Here is a 19075-nt window from a genome sequence, read left to right as displayed (position 1 = left end):
AAAGGAGATCTAAATAAATGGAAAAAAATAAAATGTACATTGAGTTTTGGAAAACTCAATATTGTAAAGATATGTTATTCCCAAATTGATCTGTGGATTCAGTACAAAGTCAACTATTAACAGACCATTTGACTGTAAAATTTATATGGAAATACTGAGGATAGATTCTAAAATTTGTATGAAAATGCTGAGGATAGGTTCTAAAATTAGTGTGGAAATAGTTTAAGTCTTGAAGAAGATCAAGGTTTACTGCAAAGCTAGAGCATTTAGGATTATTAGTGCAAGGACAGATGAGCACTGAAACAGAGTAGAGAATCCAGAAACATCACAGCATTTGTGGACACTTGATTTACACCAGAGGTGGTCCTGCAGAGTAGTGGGGAAATGATGGTATTTTTTTTTAAATTTTTTTTTAATTTTTTTTTCAACGTTTATTTATTTTTGGGACAGAGAGAGACAGAGCATGAACGGGGGAGGGGCAGAGAGAGAGGGAGACACAGAATCGGAAACAGGCTCCAGGCTCTGAGCCATCAGCCCAGAGTCTGACGCGGGGCTCGAACTCACGGAGCGCGAGATCGTGACCTGGCTGAAGTCGGACGCTTAACCGACTGCACCACCCAGGCGCCCCATGATGGTATTTTTAATAAGCGTTTTGGGGATATCTGAGAAAAAAATTAAACCTGACCCATATCATATTTCAAACACAAAATAAATTCCAGACGGATTAATACATTCATATATGAGGGGCACCTGGGTGGCTCAGTCGGTTGAGCATCCGACTTCAGTGCAGGTCATGATCTCGCAGTCTGAGTTCGAGCCCCGCATCGGGCTCTGTGCTGACAGGTCAGAGCCTGGAGCCTGTTTCAGATTCTGTGTCTCCCTCTCTGTCTACCTCTCCCCCACTCATGCTCTGTCTCTCTGTCAAAAATAAATGAACATAAAAAAATTTTTTTTAATAATTCATATATGAAAGGCAAAAAAATAAAGCCTCTAGTATTTATAATACAAAATATCTTCATGACCTTGCGGGAAGAGGACAATTTCTTAAATACAGGTCACAGCAAACACTTACCATATGGACTACATTAAAAGTAAGAATTTATATTTATCAAAAGACCCTTTTAAGAGTGTGAAAAGTCAAGGTACAGAGTGGGAGAGGGTATTTGCAACACAGTCAACAAAGAGCTCACTTGAAGAATATATGAAGAACTCCAGGTCAGTTAGACGAGACTTGAATAAGTACTTCACAAAAGAGAATATCAAAATGGTCTGTGAAGATATAAAAAGATATCCATCCACATTAGTGATTGTGAAAATTCAAATTAAAACCACACTGGCTGATTCTATACATCCACCAGATTGGCTAAAATTAAAGATGAATTAAAGATGACACCAAGTGCTGGCCTGGACGTGTAGCAGCGGGAATGCTCATACACTGAAATATAACTTCATACGTCCACTTTAGTAGATAATATCTAACTTATCCAAAGTTGAACATATACATACCCTGTAACTGATCGTTCTAATTCTAGGAATGTACTTAACAGAAATAGCAGTAAAGAGAAACGCATAGGAATATTCATAGCAGTTGAATTCACAATAGCCAAAAATTGGAATTAGACCAAATAACCACTGATGGTAAAAAGGAAAATTGTGGCATATTCATATGGTGGAATTGTATACAATAATGACCGTGAACTACAATGGGCAAAACATGGATCAGTCTTACAAACATAATGTTGAGCAAAAGAAGCCAGACACAGAAATACAAAAGAAGCCAGACACAGATTGTTCTAAATACAGAAAGTTAAAACACAATGAAAACCATAGTGTTTGTGGATACCCACACGCTTACATGGTAAAACTATAAAGAACAGCAAGAAAGTGATTTCAATAAAGGTCAAGAGAGTGATTTTCTTTGGGAAGAGAGAGACATTTTACATTTGTTTTGTGCACTTTTCTGTATGTTTATCATACCTCACAATAAAAAAGTGATAAACCTAGAAAAATGTGGAGATTTTTATAGGAACTTCTAGAAGCTGGGAAACATGAATAATTTGTGTTCCTCACTTAGCTAATTCAAGAAAGCTGAAGTAATGTGGAATGCTGAATTATAGCACAGAATCCTCAAAAAGCAAAGGAATTGGTAGTACCAGTTTCTAGAATTGGGGACTGGGTTAGGGAGAGTAAGGGGATGGGCACTGAGCTAAAAAAAAAAAAAAAAAAAAAAAACTAGGTGGAAGCTGTTTCAAAGGCAGTTAAAATCCTATTTGCCACTGGGCAGTTGCCTCTCCTCCAGGTCTGGAGGCAAATCTCTAAAAAAAAGTGTAACCAAAGAATTTCTGGGCTAGGAATACAGCTGAGGGCATCATTACCTGGCCCCAAACCAGTGAATTAAGCAGCCATGTGCATCCTCAATACTGATAAAGAGAATTCCCTAACAAAAGTTCACCCTGATCACAACCTGTAAAGCTCCAAGTCTGCAGTCTACCTGGCAACTCTGAGAGCCTTTTAGGCCCTCATTCCTAATCAGGAGCCGACACCAAGCATTACCATCCACCTCAGGAAAGTCTTGGAGTCAGTCAAACAACAATACAAACAGCAAAAAACAATGTGAATGAACTTGAGATTCTCAAGAAAATATAAAACTTAAAAAAGGAAAACCTATAATATCTCCAAAAAGGTATAGGAAGATAGTGAATCCATTAAACAAAAACATATTGCTCTTATTACGAGATTTGTAGGCTGTTCATTCTGTCCTTTGTTTTTTGTTCCTTGTTTTCAGCATCGTTTTGTTTCTTAAGTAATATCTTTTTCTTTGTCTAATTTTATTTTCATGATTTGTGGAGATGGGATATGTTCGATAAAAACAGATGTGAAATAATGTAAAACTATAAACTTTAAGAAATGGAAAACTGCTGACAAGAAATTTGTAATTTAATGTTCTATCATGATACCAAGGATGTCTCTTCTGAGCTGATAAAGATAGTAGCCTGCTTCTCTCATTGCATTTCACCTTGATTTTTTTTCTTTCTTCCATGTAAACTTAAATTTCTCTTCTCATATTTCTATCTTCATCTCCTTGTTTCTTGGTGTCTCTTCTCCCTGAAGATCACTACATTTCAAGCTATCGGAAAGGTATCCGACTAAAATGTGCTAAGAGCTTACTACTCGCTGTCTGTCACACACAGTCTATTAATTTTATTGGATCTTTTTAGTTGTAGTTGAGTAATTTCAGACAGGCTCTCCATCCTCCCTTTCTGTTTTAATGTGAGTGTTTTCTCTGGACCTGCCATATAATTCTGCAGGATATTGAGAGCTGGAGGGGTGAGGAAGGAGAGACCATGTTTCTCTTTCTGACTTTTGAATGTGGTCACCTGGTGCATGCCTGGACCTTGGCTTCTCATACGTGAGCTGTTTCCTGAATCATAGATGGGAAAAGGCCATAAAATGTTGTGGTAACTTTTTTTGATGTTGCTTTATAAAGACCTTACCCATCATCATGATTTGTACCACACAGTTGTCTATGGTAGGCAATAACTCACCAGTCTGTGAGTAAGTGAGGATTATAGAATGAAAGTAGCCCTCACTAAGTTCAGGAGAGCTAGCTGTATATATGCAGAAGACAACTGCTTGAATCATCACATGCCATTTGGCAGGCCAAACCCTGCATCCTAAGGTGGCCCACAGCATTTGCAAAAGAGATCTTTGCTGTAGCAACTGTCTTTGTTTATGTGTATATTTCATTCTTTGCTGTGTTCTACATTTCAGAACCACAAATAAGTTCCTACCTTTCATAGATCCATCCAGTCTGTCTTTGTTGTGACCCTTCCATTTTTACTTCCATCTTTTTTTCCCCCCTTCTTCTGGGTTGTTTTCTCTCTTGCTCCTTAGAACTTCCTGGGATTTTTGTTTGTTTAAACAAACTTAGGCCTTGATTTCTTTTTTTAAAACAATAATTTCTTGAAGTTAGAAAGATACTTCATCCTGCATATTTTAAAACTAACCTTGTTAACACACTCTTTTAACTCACTTATTCTTTGTATTCTTTAAGGAGGCACTACAGTTCGAAAGGAGATCATCAAGAATAAAATCAGAGCCATTGGGAAGATGGCACGGGTCTTTTCAATTCTGCGGTGAGGATAAATCTGTCATTACAGTATGGGATAAAAGTATTTTGAGAGACAATTAGAAGTTGATTTTAGAACAGTTTTTTTTAGAATTAAAGTGTAGTACGATTGGATAGGTCTTCAAAGCGGAGTGCAGATTGAATCTGACCTATCTATTAAAGTGACTAGAAATGTTTTGGCAAACATTCATTTGGTACAAGCTTAGGTATAGTGAATGGAGTGATTTAGTGTGAATTCTTGGATCCAGATTGCCTGTTCACATCCTGGCTCTACCTCTTCTTAGCTGAATGGTTTGGAGCCTCAGTTTCCTTGTCTGTAATAGAGTGACAATAACAAGACCTGCCTTATACGGTTATTAGGAGGATTAAATGGTATGATATATGGGAAACATTAGAACAGCGGCTGCCTATTAAGTACCTTTAATTGAGAAGCAAGAACTGGCTGGTGGTTTAAAATTGGAATATTTTCATAAAACATCTGTTTCTTTGGGTCAGGGAAGGGGTAGGAAGAAGGAGAACCTGTCCTCCATCTCTGTGCATCCTTTCTTAACTTCCTTCTAGTATCTTTGAACTGCCGAGTGGTGGACACCCTGGCGTTAATGCAGGACTTTCACCTTCCTTTGCAGGGAAGAGAGTGAGAGTGTGCTGACTCTCAAGGGCCTGACGCCTACAGGGACACTCCCTCTAGGTGTCCTCTCAGGAGGAAAGCAGACTATTGAGACAGGTGAGTCTGAGAAATACTGCTTTCATGGAAGATGTGCTCCCATTACCCAGCAGTCAACATAAAATCTAAAATTAGGGCTTCTTTGAAGAAATGATACTGGAGCAATTGGACATCCATTTGGGGGAAAAGTGAATCTTGACTCTTCTCTTTACATATGAAAATTAATTCAAAATGAATTATAACTTAAATATAAAAGATAAAAACAATAAAACTCCCGGAAGAAAGGACAGAGAGTATTGGGGTAGATAAAAAGTCCTTACATAGGACACAAAAAGTGCTAACCTTAAAAGAAAAAAAATCAACTAAATTCCATAAAACTAAGAATTTCTAAAAAAAAAAAACTTAAGAATTTCTATTTACAAAAATATATGATTAAGAAAGGGAAAAGGCAAGCCATTAACTGAGAAAAGATTTTTTGCAATATGTATGTCTGACAAAGGGCTTGAATTCAGAATATATAAAGAACTACAAACTCAATAAGAAAAACACAACTAATGTTTTGTTTTGTAATTTTTTTTAATTAAAAAAAAATTTTTTTAACGTTTATTTATTTTTGAGACACAGAGAGACAGAGCATGAACAGGGGAGGGTCAGAGAGAGGGAGACACAGAATCTGAGACAGGCTCCAGGCTCTGAGCTGTCAGCACAGAGCCCTACGCGGGGCTCGAACTCACGGACCGCGAGATCATGACCTGAGCCGAAGTCGGCCGCTTAACCGACTGACCCACCCAGGCGCCCCTGTAATTTTTTTTAATGTTTATTTTTGAGAGAGAACAAGAGAGGCAGAGTACAAGCGGGTGAGGGGCAGAGAGAGAGGGAAACACAGAATTCAAAGCAGGCTCCAGGCTTGAGCACAGAGCTTGACATGGGGCTTGAACTCACAAACCGTGAGATCATGACCTGAGCCGAAGTCAGACGCTTAACTGACTGAGCCACCCAGGCGGCCCACACAACTAATGTTTTTAATGTCAAAAGATATTAACAGGCACTTCACAAAAGAGGGTATCAAAATGGCCAATGAGCATATGAAAAGATGCTTAATAAAGTTATCTGGGAAATAGATATTAAAATCGCAGTGAGATGCCACTACATATTCACCAGAATGGCTAAAATTAAAAGTCTAATAACACCAAGTGTTGGTGAATTTATGGACAAGAGAACTAGATACATTGTTGGTGTACTTGGAAATTGGTTCAGCCACTTTGGAAAACTGTTGGGCAGTAAAGCAAAAACATGTCTTACCCTGCAACCCAGCAATAAGACCTGGTATATATTGAAGAGAATCAGCGCGTATGCCCTCCAAAGGATAGGCATAAGAATGTTCACTGTGGCTTTATTCATAATAGCCCCAAACGGGAAACAACCCAAATGTTCAGCAATAGTAGAATAGATAAATGTGTTCTATTTATACAATGGAATACTACACAGCAATGAAAAATCACATTACGAATACATGCAAAAACAGGGTTGAACCTCACAGACATTATGGTAAACTCAAAAAGCTAGGCACAAAATGGCACAGACTGTATGGTTTACAGAATGTTCAAGAATAGGCAAACTAGCCAAATGGTAATAGAAGTCGGAATAGAATGGCACTTCCTCTGGTGGGAGACTAATTGACCCCGAAGGAGCAGAAGGGACTTCTGGAGTAGTGGGGGTGTTCTGTATCACTCTCTGGGTAGTAGTTACACAAGTGTATTCATACATAAAAACGTATAGAGCTGTGCACTTCAGATTCGTGCACATGATATGCCTCACCTAATGTATATTTTATACCTTAATTTTGGGTGTTAGAATGTCTCAGAGAGGGAGTTTGCCTCTACCTACAAGCCATGTTCTACTCCACTGCCATGTCACCTATCCAAACAGAGTGTCTGTTCTAAAAAGTGTGTGGGTGCTGGCTTGTAAGGAGAGGGCTTTATGGAACCCTGGAATGAAAAGATCGATATTTGTCAGAATAGACATAGATCTGGTCAAGCAAGACAATTAATTCTAGGCACAAAAACTGGAGTCGAAGCATTAGCAACTTAGAGTTTCACTGCTTTTTGCCCCCTTATTTTATTGAATTGTTTCTATTTAAGTTTTTTTTTTTTTTCTTGTCATCCCATTACTTACAGGAATCCTTTCCATTTTGTGGAAAGTCCATTGATGTTGATTACTAGGAACAAGCCCCTTTTTCCCCTTTCTTTTTATAGGATTGATTTTCTCCTTCTCTTTCAAATTAAATACTGGAATGTTAGAGTTCAGCTATTTAGAAGGAGGAAATAAACATTTTCTCCTTGGAAGTATATAACTAATTTTCTTAATTTGTTTAGTTTCATAAAAAGGATCAGTGAACTATTTTAGATTGAATTTTTTCTCTCAAATAAATGTACAGTTTCTTGTGAGGCAATACTTCCCACTGTTACTTTGGTAATTAGTCATGTGAGCTACACTGAGAGCAGTTTTGGTAGGTTGGAATTAGTTGGAAACACCATGGGTGAAGAAGAAGGGAGTGTCTTCTACAGCCTTTCTTGAAAAGTTTTGGAAACTTGCTGATCCACAAAGTTGTTGTTTTAATCTGGACCTTGAAAGAGCAAATCAGAGATGAATAATGAAGAGAATTTTATAGATGTGTTGTTTGGAGATTTGTTTGTTTATAATCTTTGATCTGCCTTCTGTTCTCAGTCCCAAGTATATTGTTTTCTTCATTCCTAATTGGAATAGTAGTGTTTTAATCACATAAGGTTTTTCATTGATAGACATCTTCAGGAATGTGTAAGAACAGAACTGAAGGTGGAGCCAGCTTTTTAGACTTCCTTATCTCTCTCACTGATTGACAGGAACTGAGCTTATTTTGTCATTTTCCCATCAGAGTCTCAGTTCTGTAGGTTCATTGGCAAACTGGAACATTAGCTAAAAAAGACCTTTTATTGTTCTTGTAACTTTTTAAAAAATTATTTACGTGATTTAATTTTATTTTTTAATATAATTTATTGTCAAGTTGGCTAACATGCAGTGTGTACAGTGTGCTCCTGGTTTTAAGGGTAGATTCCCATGATTCATCGCTTGCATCCAACACTCAGTGCTCATCCCAACAAGTGCCCTCCTCAGTGCCCATCACCCATTCTCCGCTCTCCTCTACCCTATTGTTCCTGTAACTTTACTTGGAGACCTTTCAACCAACAATATCCCATATGGCCTTATAGCATGCATTCACTTACATCTTACCTTGTTCCACGAGGGAATTGAGTAAGTTACAGTACACACATAATACAGGGAAGTAAAGTAAAGAAGCTGGGAATTTGGAGCACAAAGGAAAACAAAACAAAACAAGCCAATAGCCACAAGTTTTACTACAAGCTTCCTAATACCAAAATAAAGAGGAGTGCCAAGAACTGAACAGATTCACAAAGACCATAAAATAAAAAAACAGATTAGGTATAAATTGGACTGCATCAGAATTAACATTTGTGCTGCAAACTGAGCCATCATCAAGAAAGTAAAAAGACAAGCCATAGAATGAGTGACAATATTAACAATCATGCATTTGATAAGGGACTGGTATCTAAAGAATTTAAAGAACTCTTATAATTGAATAATAAAAAGACAACTCAGGCAACAACAGATGTTGGCGAGGATTCAGAGAAAGAGGATCTCTTTGGCATTGTTGGTGGGAATGCAAGCTGGTGCAGCCATTCTGGAAAACAGTATGGAAGTTCCTCAAAAAACTAAAAATAGAACTACCCTATGACCCAACAATTCACTACTAGGTATTTATCCAAGGGATACAGGCGTGCTGTTTCAAAGGGACACATGCACCCCCATGTTTATAGCAGCACTATCAACAATAGCCAAAGTATAGAAAAAGCCCAAATGTCCATCGATGGATGAATGGATAAAGATGATGTGGTGTATATATACAATGGAGTATTACTCGGCAATCAAAAAGAAGGAAATCTTGCCATTTGCAACTACGTGGATGGAACTGGAGGGTATTATGCTAAGCGAAATTAGTCAGAGAAAGACAAATACCATATGACTTCATTCATATGAGGACTTTAAGAGACGAAACAGATGAACATAAGGGAAGGGAAACAAAAATAATATAAAAACAGGGAGGGGGACAAAACAGAAGAGACTCATAAATATGGAGAACAAACAGAGGGTTACTGGGGGGGTTGTGGGCGGGGGGTGGGCTAAATGGGTAAGGGGCATTAAGGAATCTACTCCTGAAATCGTTGCACTATATGCTAACTAATTTGGATGTAAATTTAAAACAATAAAATTTAAAAAAAGAGAGGATTAACCCTAAAAAAAAAAAAAGACAACTTAATTAAAAAATGGGTAAAAAAGTTGAGTAGACATTTTTCCAAAGACATACAAATGGCCAATAAGCATGTGAAAAGTTGTTCAACATCATTAGACATTAAGGAAATACAAATCAAAACCACAATTAGATGCCACTACACCCAGTAGAATAATAACAAGTGTTGGTGAGGATGTGGACAAATTGGGACCCTCATATGCTGCTGGTGGAAATGTGAAATGATGTGGTACTTTGGAAACCAATCTGGGAGTTCTTTGGATGATTAAACATACAGTTGACCTTATGAGCAGCCGTTTCACTTGTAGTTAAATACCTCAGAGAAATGAAAACATAGTCACACAAAGACTTGTACACAAATGTTCATAGCAGCATTTTTTTCTTTTTTTTAATTTTAAAATGTTTTATTTATTTTTGGGAGAGAGTACAAGCGGGGGAAAGGCAGAGAGAGGGGGACACAGAATCCAAAGCAGGCTCCGCACTGACAGCAGTGAGCCCTATGTGGGGCTTGAACTCATGAACCATGAGATCGTGACCTGAGCCAAAGTCAGATGCTCAACTGACTGAGCCACCCAGGTGCCCCAAAGCAGCATTTTTCATTAGAGCCAATAGGCGGAAACAGCCCAGATGCCCATCACCTGATGAGGTGGATAGTCACAGAATAGAATACTATTCAGTCATAAAAAGGAATGAAATACTGATGCAGGTTTCAACATAAATAAACCTTAAAAATATTAGGCTGAATGAAAGAAGCCAGTCACTAAAGTCACATATTGTGTGATTCCGTTTATATGAAATGTCCAGAACAGGCAAATCTGTAGAGGCAGAAAGTAGATTATTGGTTGACTCTAGGATCAGGGGAAGGGAGGCGGGAGGTAAATAGGTTTCTTTTTGGGGTGATGAAAATGTTCTGACCACAGACTGTCCTGTTGGTTGTACAACTCTATATCAAATTGTACACTTTAAGCAAGTGAATTTTATGGTGTATGAATTATATTTCAGTAGAGAAAGATATTTCAACAAAGAAATAAAATTTCAATAAATATAATAAAATAAGAAAAATATATATAAATATGAATAAATAAAATAAACCAGTTTCTCAGTTTTATGGGACTATTTCTTATAATGTCCTTTAATGCAGGCTGGTATCTAAATACCCAATGCAAAAAGCAGTTCTAGGAGGACCCAAAAGAGTGCAATACTAGTACATATTTTACCACATAGCTTTTAAACTCCAATTAGAACAACAATCTGTATACAGTTTCAGGCTGCACTTTGTTCGTCAGCTTTGTAATAGCACCAGTGATATACTGTTTGAAGGCACTATCGTTTTCTTGTGAAAGTTTATTCTATTTGAGGAGATTAGGGAGGGTGTGACATTGCTTTACCACAGGCCTACAAATGGCTGACATATTTAAGCACTTGATAAATTGATTCCAAGTTTCCATTTTTCACATTGTGATAGGAAGTTAACTGTCAGTTCTTCCAGTTTCTCCTCTCTTATTGACACATAAAACTTCAGGACAGCAAACTGTTACTGTTCATTATTCTTTCCTGACTTCTTTTTAAAAATTGGTACTGGAGGAACTGAGAGGGTTCTTCTAGTAGGATCTTTCTTGCTACAACCTGTGACCTTTTCATATATTCGAGTTTTTACTGTTTTAAAAAGATGATACTAGGAAACTTACCTGTTGGCACTAATCTTTAAATTGCTTCCTTTTCCATCACCGAAGGAGAAGGCCTTAATAATTGGCCTGCCCTCCTGCACAGTAAATGGAAGCTGTATGGGTTGGAAATGTCAGCTTCTGCTGTATCTCTAATCCCAGATGGCAGGTGAATTTGTATCCAGGATTGAGTAGTTTTATGCCTTTGCCAGCTTAGTACTCCACCCCTGGGACAAGAAATAATCGCTCACTTATAACCCACGTTCCTTTCCCTTCCAAATGCTAGTCTGTTATTCAAAGGCCATTCATTTTTTTATTAAGTAATTAAAAAGGACAGTTGGACCCCACATAAATTACTTAAGAGCAGGAAGTAGTTTTAAATAACTGTTTTGAATAGGTCCCAGCAACAGCTCATTTAATACCATCTGAGCTGTTAGAAACTAAAGAACAGTTGTAATGTTAAATTATTTGATTCAAGCTATTTTGATACGTGAATGTCAAGACGTAAATTAGCAGTTGGCTATTTAAAATAAGGAAAGCAACATAACTCTTTGTTGTTTGTAGTAAGCTTGACTGACCCATTGTCTTAGCTATGGATGCCATTAGTTTAAAAGGTTCCCATGCCACCTGAAATGTTAAAAATAATAGACCCTCTCCCCGCCTCACATTTCCCCGCAATTTAGTTTCTCGCAGCAATCCTCGCTTCTCTAGTTGACTTTTGTTATGAATGGGAATAGGCTGAGGTGGGAGCCTGGGATGTCTGTGCTGGCAGCAATGCTGTTGGTTTACTCACTCTTTTTCTGTCTTCATTTTTGCATGCCACTGCTCCTGCCTCTTACAGCCACAGTAGAAGCGGTAGAGGCCCGGGAAGGTATGGCCATATTCCTGTGTTAGATGTGATCATGTGTCTGTCTACTAGTTTTAAAGAGCTGTGTCAACATTTGAAATCTTCAATTATTGCATCGCCAGAACTGTAACAGTGAGAAAAGAATTAAGTATTTCTAGGCATGCTCATAAAGTGTTTCCTCTGTGTCCTGTATTGGTGTTAATTTAAATGACTTTCTCCACAGCTGAAGTCCTCTCTGGGCTCTATCAGTTTTTGTTTTTTATTTTTGTAAAATGTTTATTTTTGAGAGAGGTGGGAAGGGGCAGAGAAAGAGGAGAGAGAGAATTCCAAGTAAGCTCTGCATGGACAGCACAGAGCCTGATACAGGGCTCGATCTCATGAACCTTGAGATCACGACCTGAGCTGAAATCAAGAGTCAGACACTTAACCAACTGAGCCACCCAGGTGCCCTTGGGCTCCATTAATTTTAATGCGATGGCTGAAGCTTAAGCAAGTGGTCATGAGGGATCAAGTGGTTTAATCCAGTAGCCCCTCCTTGTAGAAGTGATTTCTATTTGATTACTAGAGACTCAAACAGGTCAGCTTCTTTTTCTAATGATTCTAAAGGACATCAAGAACAGAGTCAAAAGTAGACAGGGATTTAGTTTAATTCATTTTTGAGGTTGCACTAAGGCAGTCAGGCTAAATTATCTTTGTTTCTAAGAAAACAGGTTTCAAGTAACAAATCATCTATGAATCTGATGGTGAAAATCATTGAAATTGATAAACATGTGTTATAAATTTAATTGTTCTGTTAAGTAAGGTGATTGAAAATGGGAAGGCCTTCCCTTGGTGATACAAAAATTCAATTAGAAAGATCTCCAGAAGCTCTTTTTCAGATGGCTTTTAACTTACATTCAGCTCCTGGTTGTGCAAGACAAAAAGCTGTCCTTCTAAACAAAAAGATGAGCTCTTATTGGTACTTTTTTTGTGGCCAATATGGTGTTTGTGCTAAAGTTAACTACTCTGTTTAACTTGTTCTGTTATTCTAGCATTGCCTTTTTTTCTGACACTCAGCATGTTTTAGGCCCATAAGAAACTCTCAAATGTGTTACGGTTGGGAACGAACCTCTTAGCCATTTGTCAGGCATGCTTCTGCCATGATTAATTACATAGAGCTTCTGTGAAAAGTACTTCCACAGTGTCAGCTGCCCTCTGAGCCTTAAGGAAGGAGTAGCTTCAGACAAGTCTGATTCAGATCAAATATTGCCTATTTACCTTCACCAGACGTCTGCTCCAACCCTGTATGGTACTCTCTAGGAGGTTGCTGTGTGCTAGCATGCTTTAAGCTTGTTGCTTTGCTGTCTAACTGAGCTCCTCCCTTTCCTGTTTTCCTGTAGCCATCAGAGGGTTTTCGCTTCAGCACAGGATCCGGAGTTTTGAAGAAGCCCGAGGACTGGACCGAATTAACGAACGGATGCCACCCCGAAAAGACAGCCAGTACCCTGACGGGCCAGTGAGACTGCCGGCACAGCCCAGCGCTGCGCACAGGAGCGACAGGGGGAGACGAGCCAACAATGACACAGAGCCCTGCTGTGGCACAGGTGGATCGAAAACTTAAGAACAAATTTTATTTATTTATTATTGGAAAACAAAACAAAAACAACTTCAACAACTTAAACCTGGAGGTGCATTCATATACACTTAGCATTTATGCTGTAAGAAAGGTGACCATTTTATAAATTGTTTTTATGTTTAATATATATAAAAAGTGCATCTGTTTTGTTTTTCCCTTTTCTTCCTAATTTTTAGGAACTGATCTGATTGTCTGATACATATGTGAAGTCTTGTGCTACACAGGGGACCTTCCCCTAATAAAAGGGCCTTGGAAACCTCCACACTGGGCTTCTGACTTGAACTAGCCAGCCTTTTCTCCTGTTCTTTTGGAAGGTGATAGCTTTCATTTCAGACTAATAATAGTTTTTCAAACATAAGAGGGTTTTTTTCTTTTCCCTTTCTACAGGGTACTGTTGAAGAAGATGGCTTGGATTTCACTGGCTAAAACTACTCTTCTTATGGAAAACTTGATTATAGTCAAACTTCTCAGTGAATAACCCAAACCCAGTGATTTTGAGGGCCAAGGAGAATGTTTTCCATATAACCTACTTTCTTCTGGACTTAATTCCTTTTAATATGTTCTAGTAAGACAAAATAAAAAGCAATGAGAGATTTTCTTAGAATTATTCAAAACCTGTTCTTCCAACCATGGGCATGGTTGGTTTAAACTTCCCTTAGAATTTTGGAGGTTTCTTATCCCAAATCCTTTTGCTTTCATTTCTGAAGCCCAGGCAATTTACCCAACTGCAAAGGAAGCTACATTTCTAAATATTTTATAAATGTCCTCCGTAGAATTTTCAAAAATAAGAGGTATTTGTGTCCTTCTGTGCGATTGTATCAGCTATTGCGTCTGTTCTCCCCATTGTCCTTATATTCCTGTGTCAGCATTTTAAAAACCAACTGGGGTAAAGGAAACTGACTAGGGTAGAATGATCCCCTTATGAATTGGGAGTCTTGCTAAAGGACATTGGACAAGTGAGGATTTCCTATTTTCTGTATCGGTTACTGGGATGTTTCTCCACCTTACACACTCATTAGGTTGAACTGTATGTCAATCTCCATCAACAAAAACAAGTGTTCAGATACAGTGTTTGAATAGTCTTCTCAACAACCAGTGAGTGAAAGAAATTTTGGTGATCCTTGGGCTCCCATTTTTGGTTTAGCCTGGTGACAGGTACCATGTTGTAATGCTCATTTGTCAGCTTTGCAGTGAATGTCCGTGTCTGGGCAATACTACACCAAAGTGCATATTTACACAGCTCTTAATATCATTTGGCATGTAGGAGTCCAGCATTGAAGCAAGCATCTCAGACAGTAGTACTTGATGTTGTAAGCTTAAAGGACACCAGAAACCTTTTTCAAAGAAAAACCCACAATTTCACTAGAAGAATGAGGATTTAGCCCATGTATCTATGTTTCCCTATACCTTTTGCTAATAACAGTTCCCAGTTTATGAGAGAGAAAGCATGTTGGGGCTTGGGATCTGGTGGCATGGATTACTCTGTTAATAAAAAAAAGATAGGAAGGATATGGGGGAAGGAGATAAAAGACCTCTTACTAGGTTGTGAGTAAAACCTGTGAAAGGAGGGAGACAAAGTCTTGAATAGTTTCCTTTACCAAAGAGGGAATTCATCATCTGCATAGCCTCGTACTCCTCCCTCCCCGAGTCCCACTCTAGAAGGGACACTGTTTTGGAAATCTCACCTAATAAGAAGGTCAGTCCACATGACAGTTGATGGATGGGAATCCCCTTACCCCTTTCTCCTTTTCTTCTAGCTGAGGCTATTGTTATACATATATAATCCACAGGTAGAAACCACTCTTAAGGGCTTCAGTCAGCAAGTAAGTAGTGAAATAGTTACTACAAATCCTTACAAGTAAAAGATACTGTACTAGTAAAAAAGGATGATTATTTAGAAATGTCTTCATTATCTTCTCAAAAACAAGCTTTACAGTAAAGCAAGTTTCCTTGATAGAGGATGGCAAAAGACCTATACATACAGAGAACAAACTGAGGGTTGCCAGAGGGCACGGCAGGGGAGGGGGTGCGAAATGGGTGAGGGGGAGATACAGGCCTCCAGTTATAGAATGAGTAAATCATGAGAATAGAAGGCACAGCATAAAGAATACCATCAGTGATACTATAATAACGATGTAACAGGACACATGGTAGCTACAGTTGTGGTAAATATAGCATAATGTATCAACTTGACAAATCACTGAGTTGTACACCTGAGATGTAACGTGTATCGACTATACTTAAAAGAAAAAAAAAAAAAAAGATGGGGCGGGGGGGGAGGATGTATTTTACAGGTACCCTGGGAGCTGTTGAGGGATCAGCCAGAGGGGTAAGAAGTCATGATTCAAGAAAATCAGAGTGAGTTGAAAATAAAGCAACAAGGAAGTTAGGTTTGAAAATTCAAATTTTGTTGAATTCTAAAGATAAAGGTATTTCTTATGTTCTGTAGAAAGCTGGGGTGTGTGTTTCAGCAGTTGAGAAAGTTGTGTGGTAAACGTGTCTCTGTGTAATACACACAGCTTCTGAAAGTGAGACTGTCAGTCTATACTTTATATGTATTTACACCTGTGACTCAAGATGGTTTAGAAGGCATGTGCCTTGGGGAAGTATATATATATATGGATATATATATTGTGGTAACAGGACTTGTTCTTCACTTTAGACTTCGTTGGAGGGTTTTAACATATTTTCGAATGTTTTCATCTAAACAGTAGCTCCCAAGATGGCTGGCTGCCTGTTCTGGGTTTGCCTAAGGCCATCATTTCAAACAAACATTTTCACTGCTGTCAGGGCTCTGCAGTATTCCCATTTTCAAAGCCTCTTCTATTATAGTAAATCATACCCCTGCGGGTTCTAAAGATACTAAAAATACTTTTCTCTTGTTCTCTTTTACTTTTAAGGTCCTTAGGGACCTTATTTTCTTCAACTTCTTTTATCTGGGGGAAAAAAACAACACTTCTTACATCAGTTCCCTAGACATGTTGGAGGACTCTTTTATATACTTTACTGAAATATCATTTTAAAAATGACACTTCCCAAGGACCAGTTTTTCCATTTGTGTTTACGTCTGCATCATATGAAATTTCAAATCGATCAGGTGACCGTTTTTTTTAAATAAAAATTTAAAAACTCATCTAACACAAGTTTAGAACATACATCCTTTTTAAATCTCTGTGTTCTGAATATTTAAGAGCAACCCCCCCCCCCCATAAGCCAAGGGGTGTGTGTGTTTAATGGAATACTAAAACGCCGCCTCAGTTTCTTTTAAAACCTCAAGGCCAACACGTGGGTTATGGGTCTGACATTGCTGGTCTGCTGGCCTTTTGTGACTAGATATTGACCAGCAGAGTGAAAATTGCTTGTCACTCTCTGATGGGCTTGATCTGGCTTCTTGCCTAGAGATAGAAGATCAGGCCCTCCAGGAACATTGGTAAATTTTATCTACATTTATATTGCCTTTTCTGTTTCTACACAACAGTTGCGGTTCAATGAAACAAGTTCCTGTCAATAACAAAGAGTTGATTTCTTACCCTAATAACTTAGGTATGACTTCCTGATACTGTTCAAAATAGGAAAAGAAAAATCCTTTTATTTGTTTTGTCAACAGAATATTATTATTTAATATTATTAAGGAGCAAGGGTGGGAGTTTTTAAAATTAGGTAACTTTGGGGCCCTTTCAGCCTTGTCATTGTCTCACAGATGCTCTTCTAAGTAATTTTAAAACAAAGTTTGAAGCAGCTGCCCTTTGTAAGAACATTACAAACCATGCTTACATGACACACAGCTGGGCTTACTGCTCATGGTCATTACTCGCGGGTCTTCTCCAGCCTCTCTGAAGGAGCAAGGCTAAAATCACTTCCCTCCACCCTCCTTTGTTTTATGTACATATTGTAGCTGATCTCCAGAATTTTTGACCATGCTTTATCTATAAATATAAAATTGAAGTTCTTGAGAATTAACCGTTTAAGTTAAAATAATTAGGAAGAGCTTGCCCCAGGTTGACTAATTTATAGTTTTTCTTTGTATTACCAATTTTTTTCCTCCAGTTTTTCTATTGAAAAGTATTCCTGAACCCATAAAGACTTGTTAAGATATCATTCTAGAATCCCCACTATTTATTATAGTTGTTATAGTAACAGTGGAACCCAAGTTTTTTTTTAGAGCATTATTCAGTTTTTCATATGTAGGCAGAAATGATTTCAGGGGAAAGGTGAACCCAAAGCCCCAGTTGTGGGCATGAGGCTCCAATTTCCTAAATCATTTGTGGTTATAATGATGGATAGATACCACCTTGTCTGGCACCTGGTCCACAGCTTTCCTGAAGTCTGCTATAAGAGGGAGTAAAGGGCAGCCTGGGGGCCCCCAGCAAGAGCTGGAGGAGGGTCTGGATGACCTGGAGGGTAGTTCCAAAGCAGTGTTGCCACAGCCCCTCTTCGGCACTGCTGTGATCAAATGCTCATAGGAAAGCCTGAAGAGAGAGCAGATGTGTATGTAGGGGAAGAAAGCTGTGTAGTCGAAAAACAGGGTTGTTATTCTTGAGTTGTACAGAGAACTGCGTTAACAGTAAAGCTTTGTGCCACTGACAGGGTGTGAAAGAGGTAACCTGTGTTACTCTGAGACTTGTGACCTGCCCTGCCTATGTCTAGCCAGCCAGAGTGAATGGGGCCAGGGTTAGCTGCCTTCATCTATGCAGTCACAAAGGTAAAGGTGATACTGGAGAGGATGTTCCCTCCTGGGAGGCCTTGGCCTCACGTCCCAGCAACCTCGGCCAGACTGGCTAAATAACACCTTTGTCTGAGACAGGGTTATGCATGTTCTCCTCTTCTACACCCTCATGACAAGTCAAGGTGGCTTAAGATCAAGAAGCAAGGACATGGATGTGGACTATCCCTCCGAGCAGCTCTAAAGTAGGGCCATGCACATTGCCTTCCTGTAAGTTCTTGCCCAGATTCCCTTCACTTCCTTGACGTAGCTATCTCCAAATAACTTGTTGTGTTTTGTTTTGCATGTTAAAGTGGAAGTGCATGTAATAAGGAGGCCTACCACAGATTTTGATTTGCGGCAGTAAAGACACATTTTTTGGTCTGTCAGAGAACCTTTTTGAAGATGCCATCATGAGCACCTTTTCCTTTCTCAGTGCACTGTGACCAATATTGTTTTTTCCTAATAGAAATGTCAGCAGGCATTTTCTAAGAAAGGATCCTGGTTTCGCTTCCTGAGGTGGTCAGACATAAGAGTAGCTGGTGATGGTCATTTTTTTAAAGGCTCTTCTGAATGATAGATTATGTGCTTGTGCTGAGAGATTACTTGCTTTTTCTTGCTTTCAGTTATGTTTAAGAAAATGGTGAAAATGTTATTTATTGGCAGAAGTGAACAAGTCTTTTTTGTGATCAAGAAATTAATTTGTTCAAATTTTATTGTAAATTGGAAGTCATCTTTAAAAAAAAAAAGCACTGTTAAAATTAAATGATAACTTTATTGGCTTCCTGTGTCTTTATTTCCTTTATTTCCTGTTAGAGGCACTTATATTTGGCTCTTATCCATTAAATAATTCCAGAAGTCAAGGGAAGGCCTGGTGTTTGATGTCTGGTCTGGTCTCTGATAAAGGAATCTCATCACAATAAAAAAAAAGACCTCTTTCCTTCACCCTCTTCAGCCCTTCCTTTAGTTTTAGACAGGCTTTGGTGGCTGCAGGGTGCTCTCCCACTCAGAATCCACTGCCTTGCCCCAGCCTCCTTCCCAGCACTCTGCCCACCACTAATTCAAGTTCCAGCTCCTTCTGTTGCTTC

General features: G+C 38.6%; 1 protein-coding gene and 1 long non-coding RNA gene across 6 annotated transcripts in view; one reads left to right on the top strand and one right to left on the bottom strand.

Moving 5' to 3' along the window:
- PPP3CC (protein phosphatase 3 catalytic subunit gamma) overlaps positions 1-18759 on the top strand; it is a 104046-nt gene extending 85287 nt beyond the window's left edge. Inside the window, exons 11-16 of one of the 5 annotated variants that reach the window (XM_030312415.1) lie at positions 3112-3138; positions 4055-4136; positions 4756-4853; positions 11665-11694; positions 13050-13253; positions 13673-18759. In XM_030312415.1, coding sequence (XP_030168275.1) covers positions 3112-3138; positions 4055-4136; positions 4756-4853; positions 11665-11694; positions 13050-13253; positions 13673-13683 — 452 coding nt within the window. In that variant the 3' untranslated portion in view covers positions 13684-18759. Of the gene's footprint in view, positions 1-3111; positions 3139-4054; positions 4137-4755; positions 4854-11664; positions 11695-13049 lie in introns of all 5 variants that reach the window. The other 4 variants (XM_030312414.1, XM_032592844.1, XM_032592843.1 and 1 more) reach the window with 4 other exon arrangements.
- Positions 996-10592, bottom strand: LOC115511917. Its single transcript, XR_003968236.1, has 3 exons — positions 10582-10592; positions 3628-3632; positions 996-1080 (listed from the first exon to the last, which is right to left on the bottom strand). It is a non-coding gene; the product is annotated as an uncharacterized LOC115511917 (long non-coding RNA).
- Positions 18760-19075: the final 316 nt, after the last annotated feature.

The sequence above is a fragment of the Lynx canadensis genome, chromosome B1 (assembly GCF_007474595.2).
Source record: "Lynx canadensis isolate LIC74 chromosome B1, mLynCan4.pri.v2, whole genome shotgun sequence".
NCBI classification, from domain to species: Eukaryota; Metazoa; Chordata; class Mammalia; order Carnivora; family Felidae; genus Lynx; species Lynx canadensis.
The sequence above is the reverse complement of the archived record's forward strand: the minus strand, read 5'-3'. Positions and strand labels throughout refer to the sequence as shown.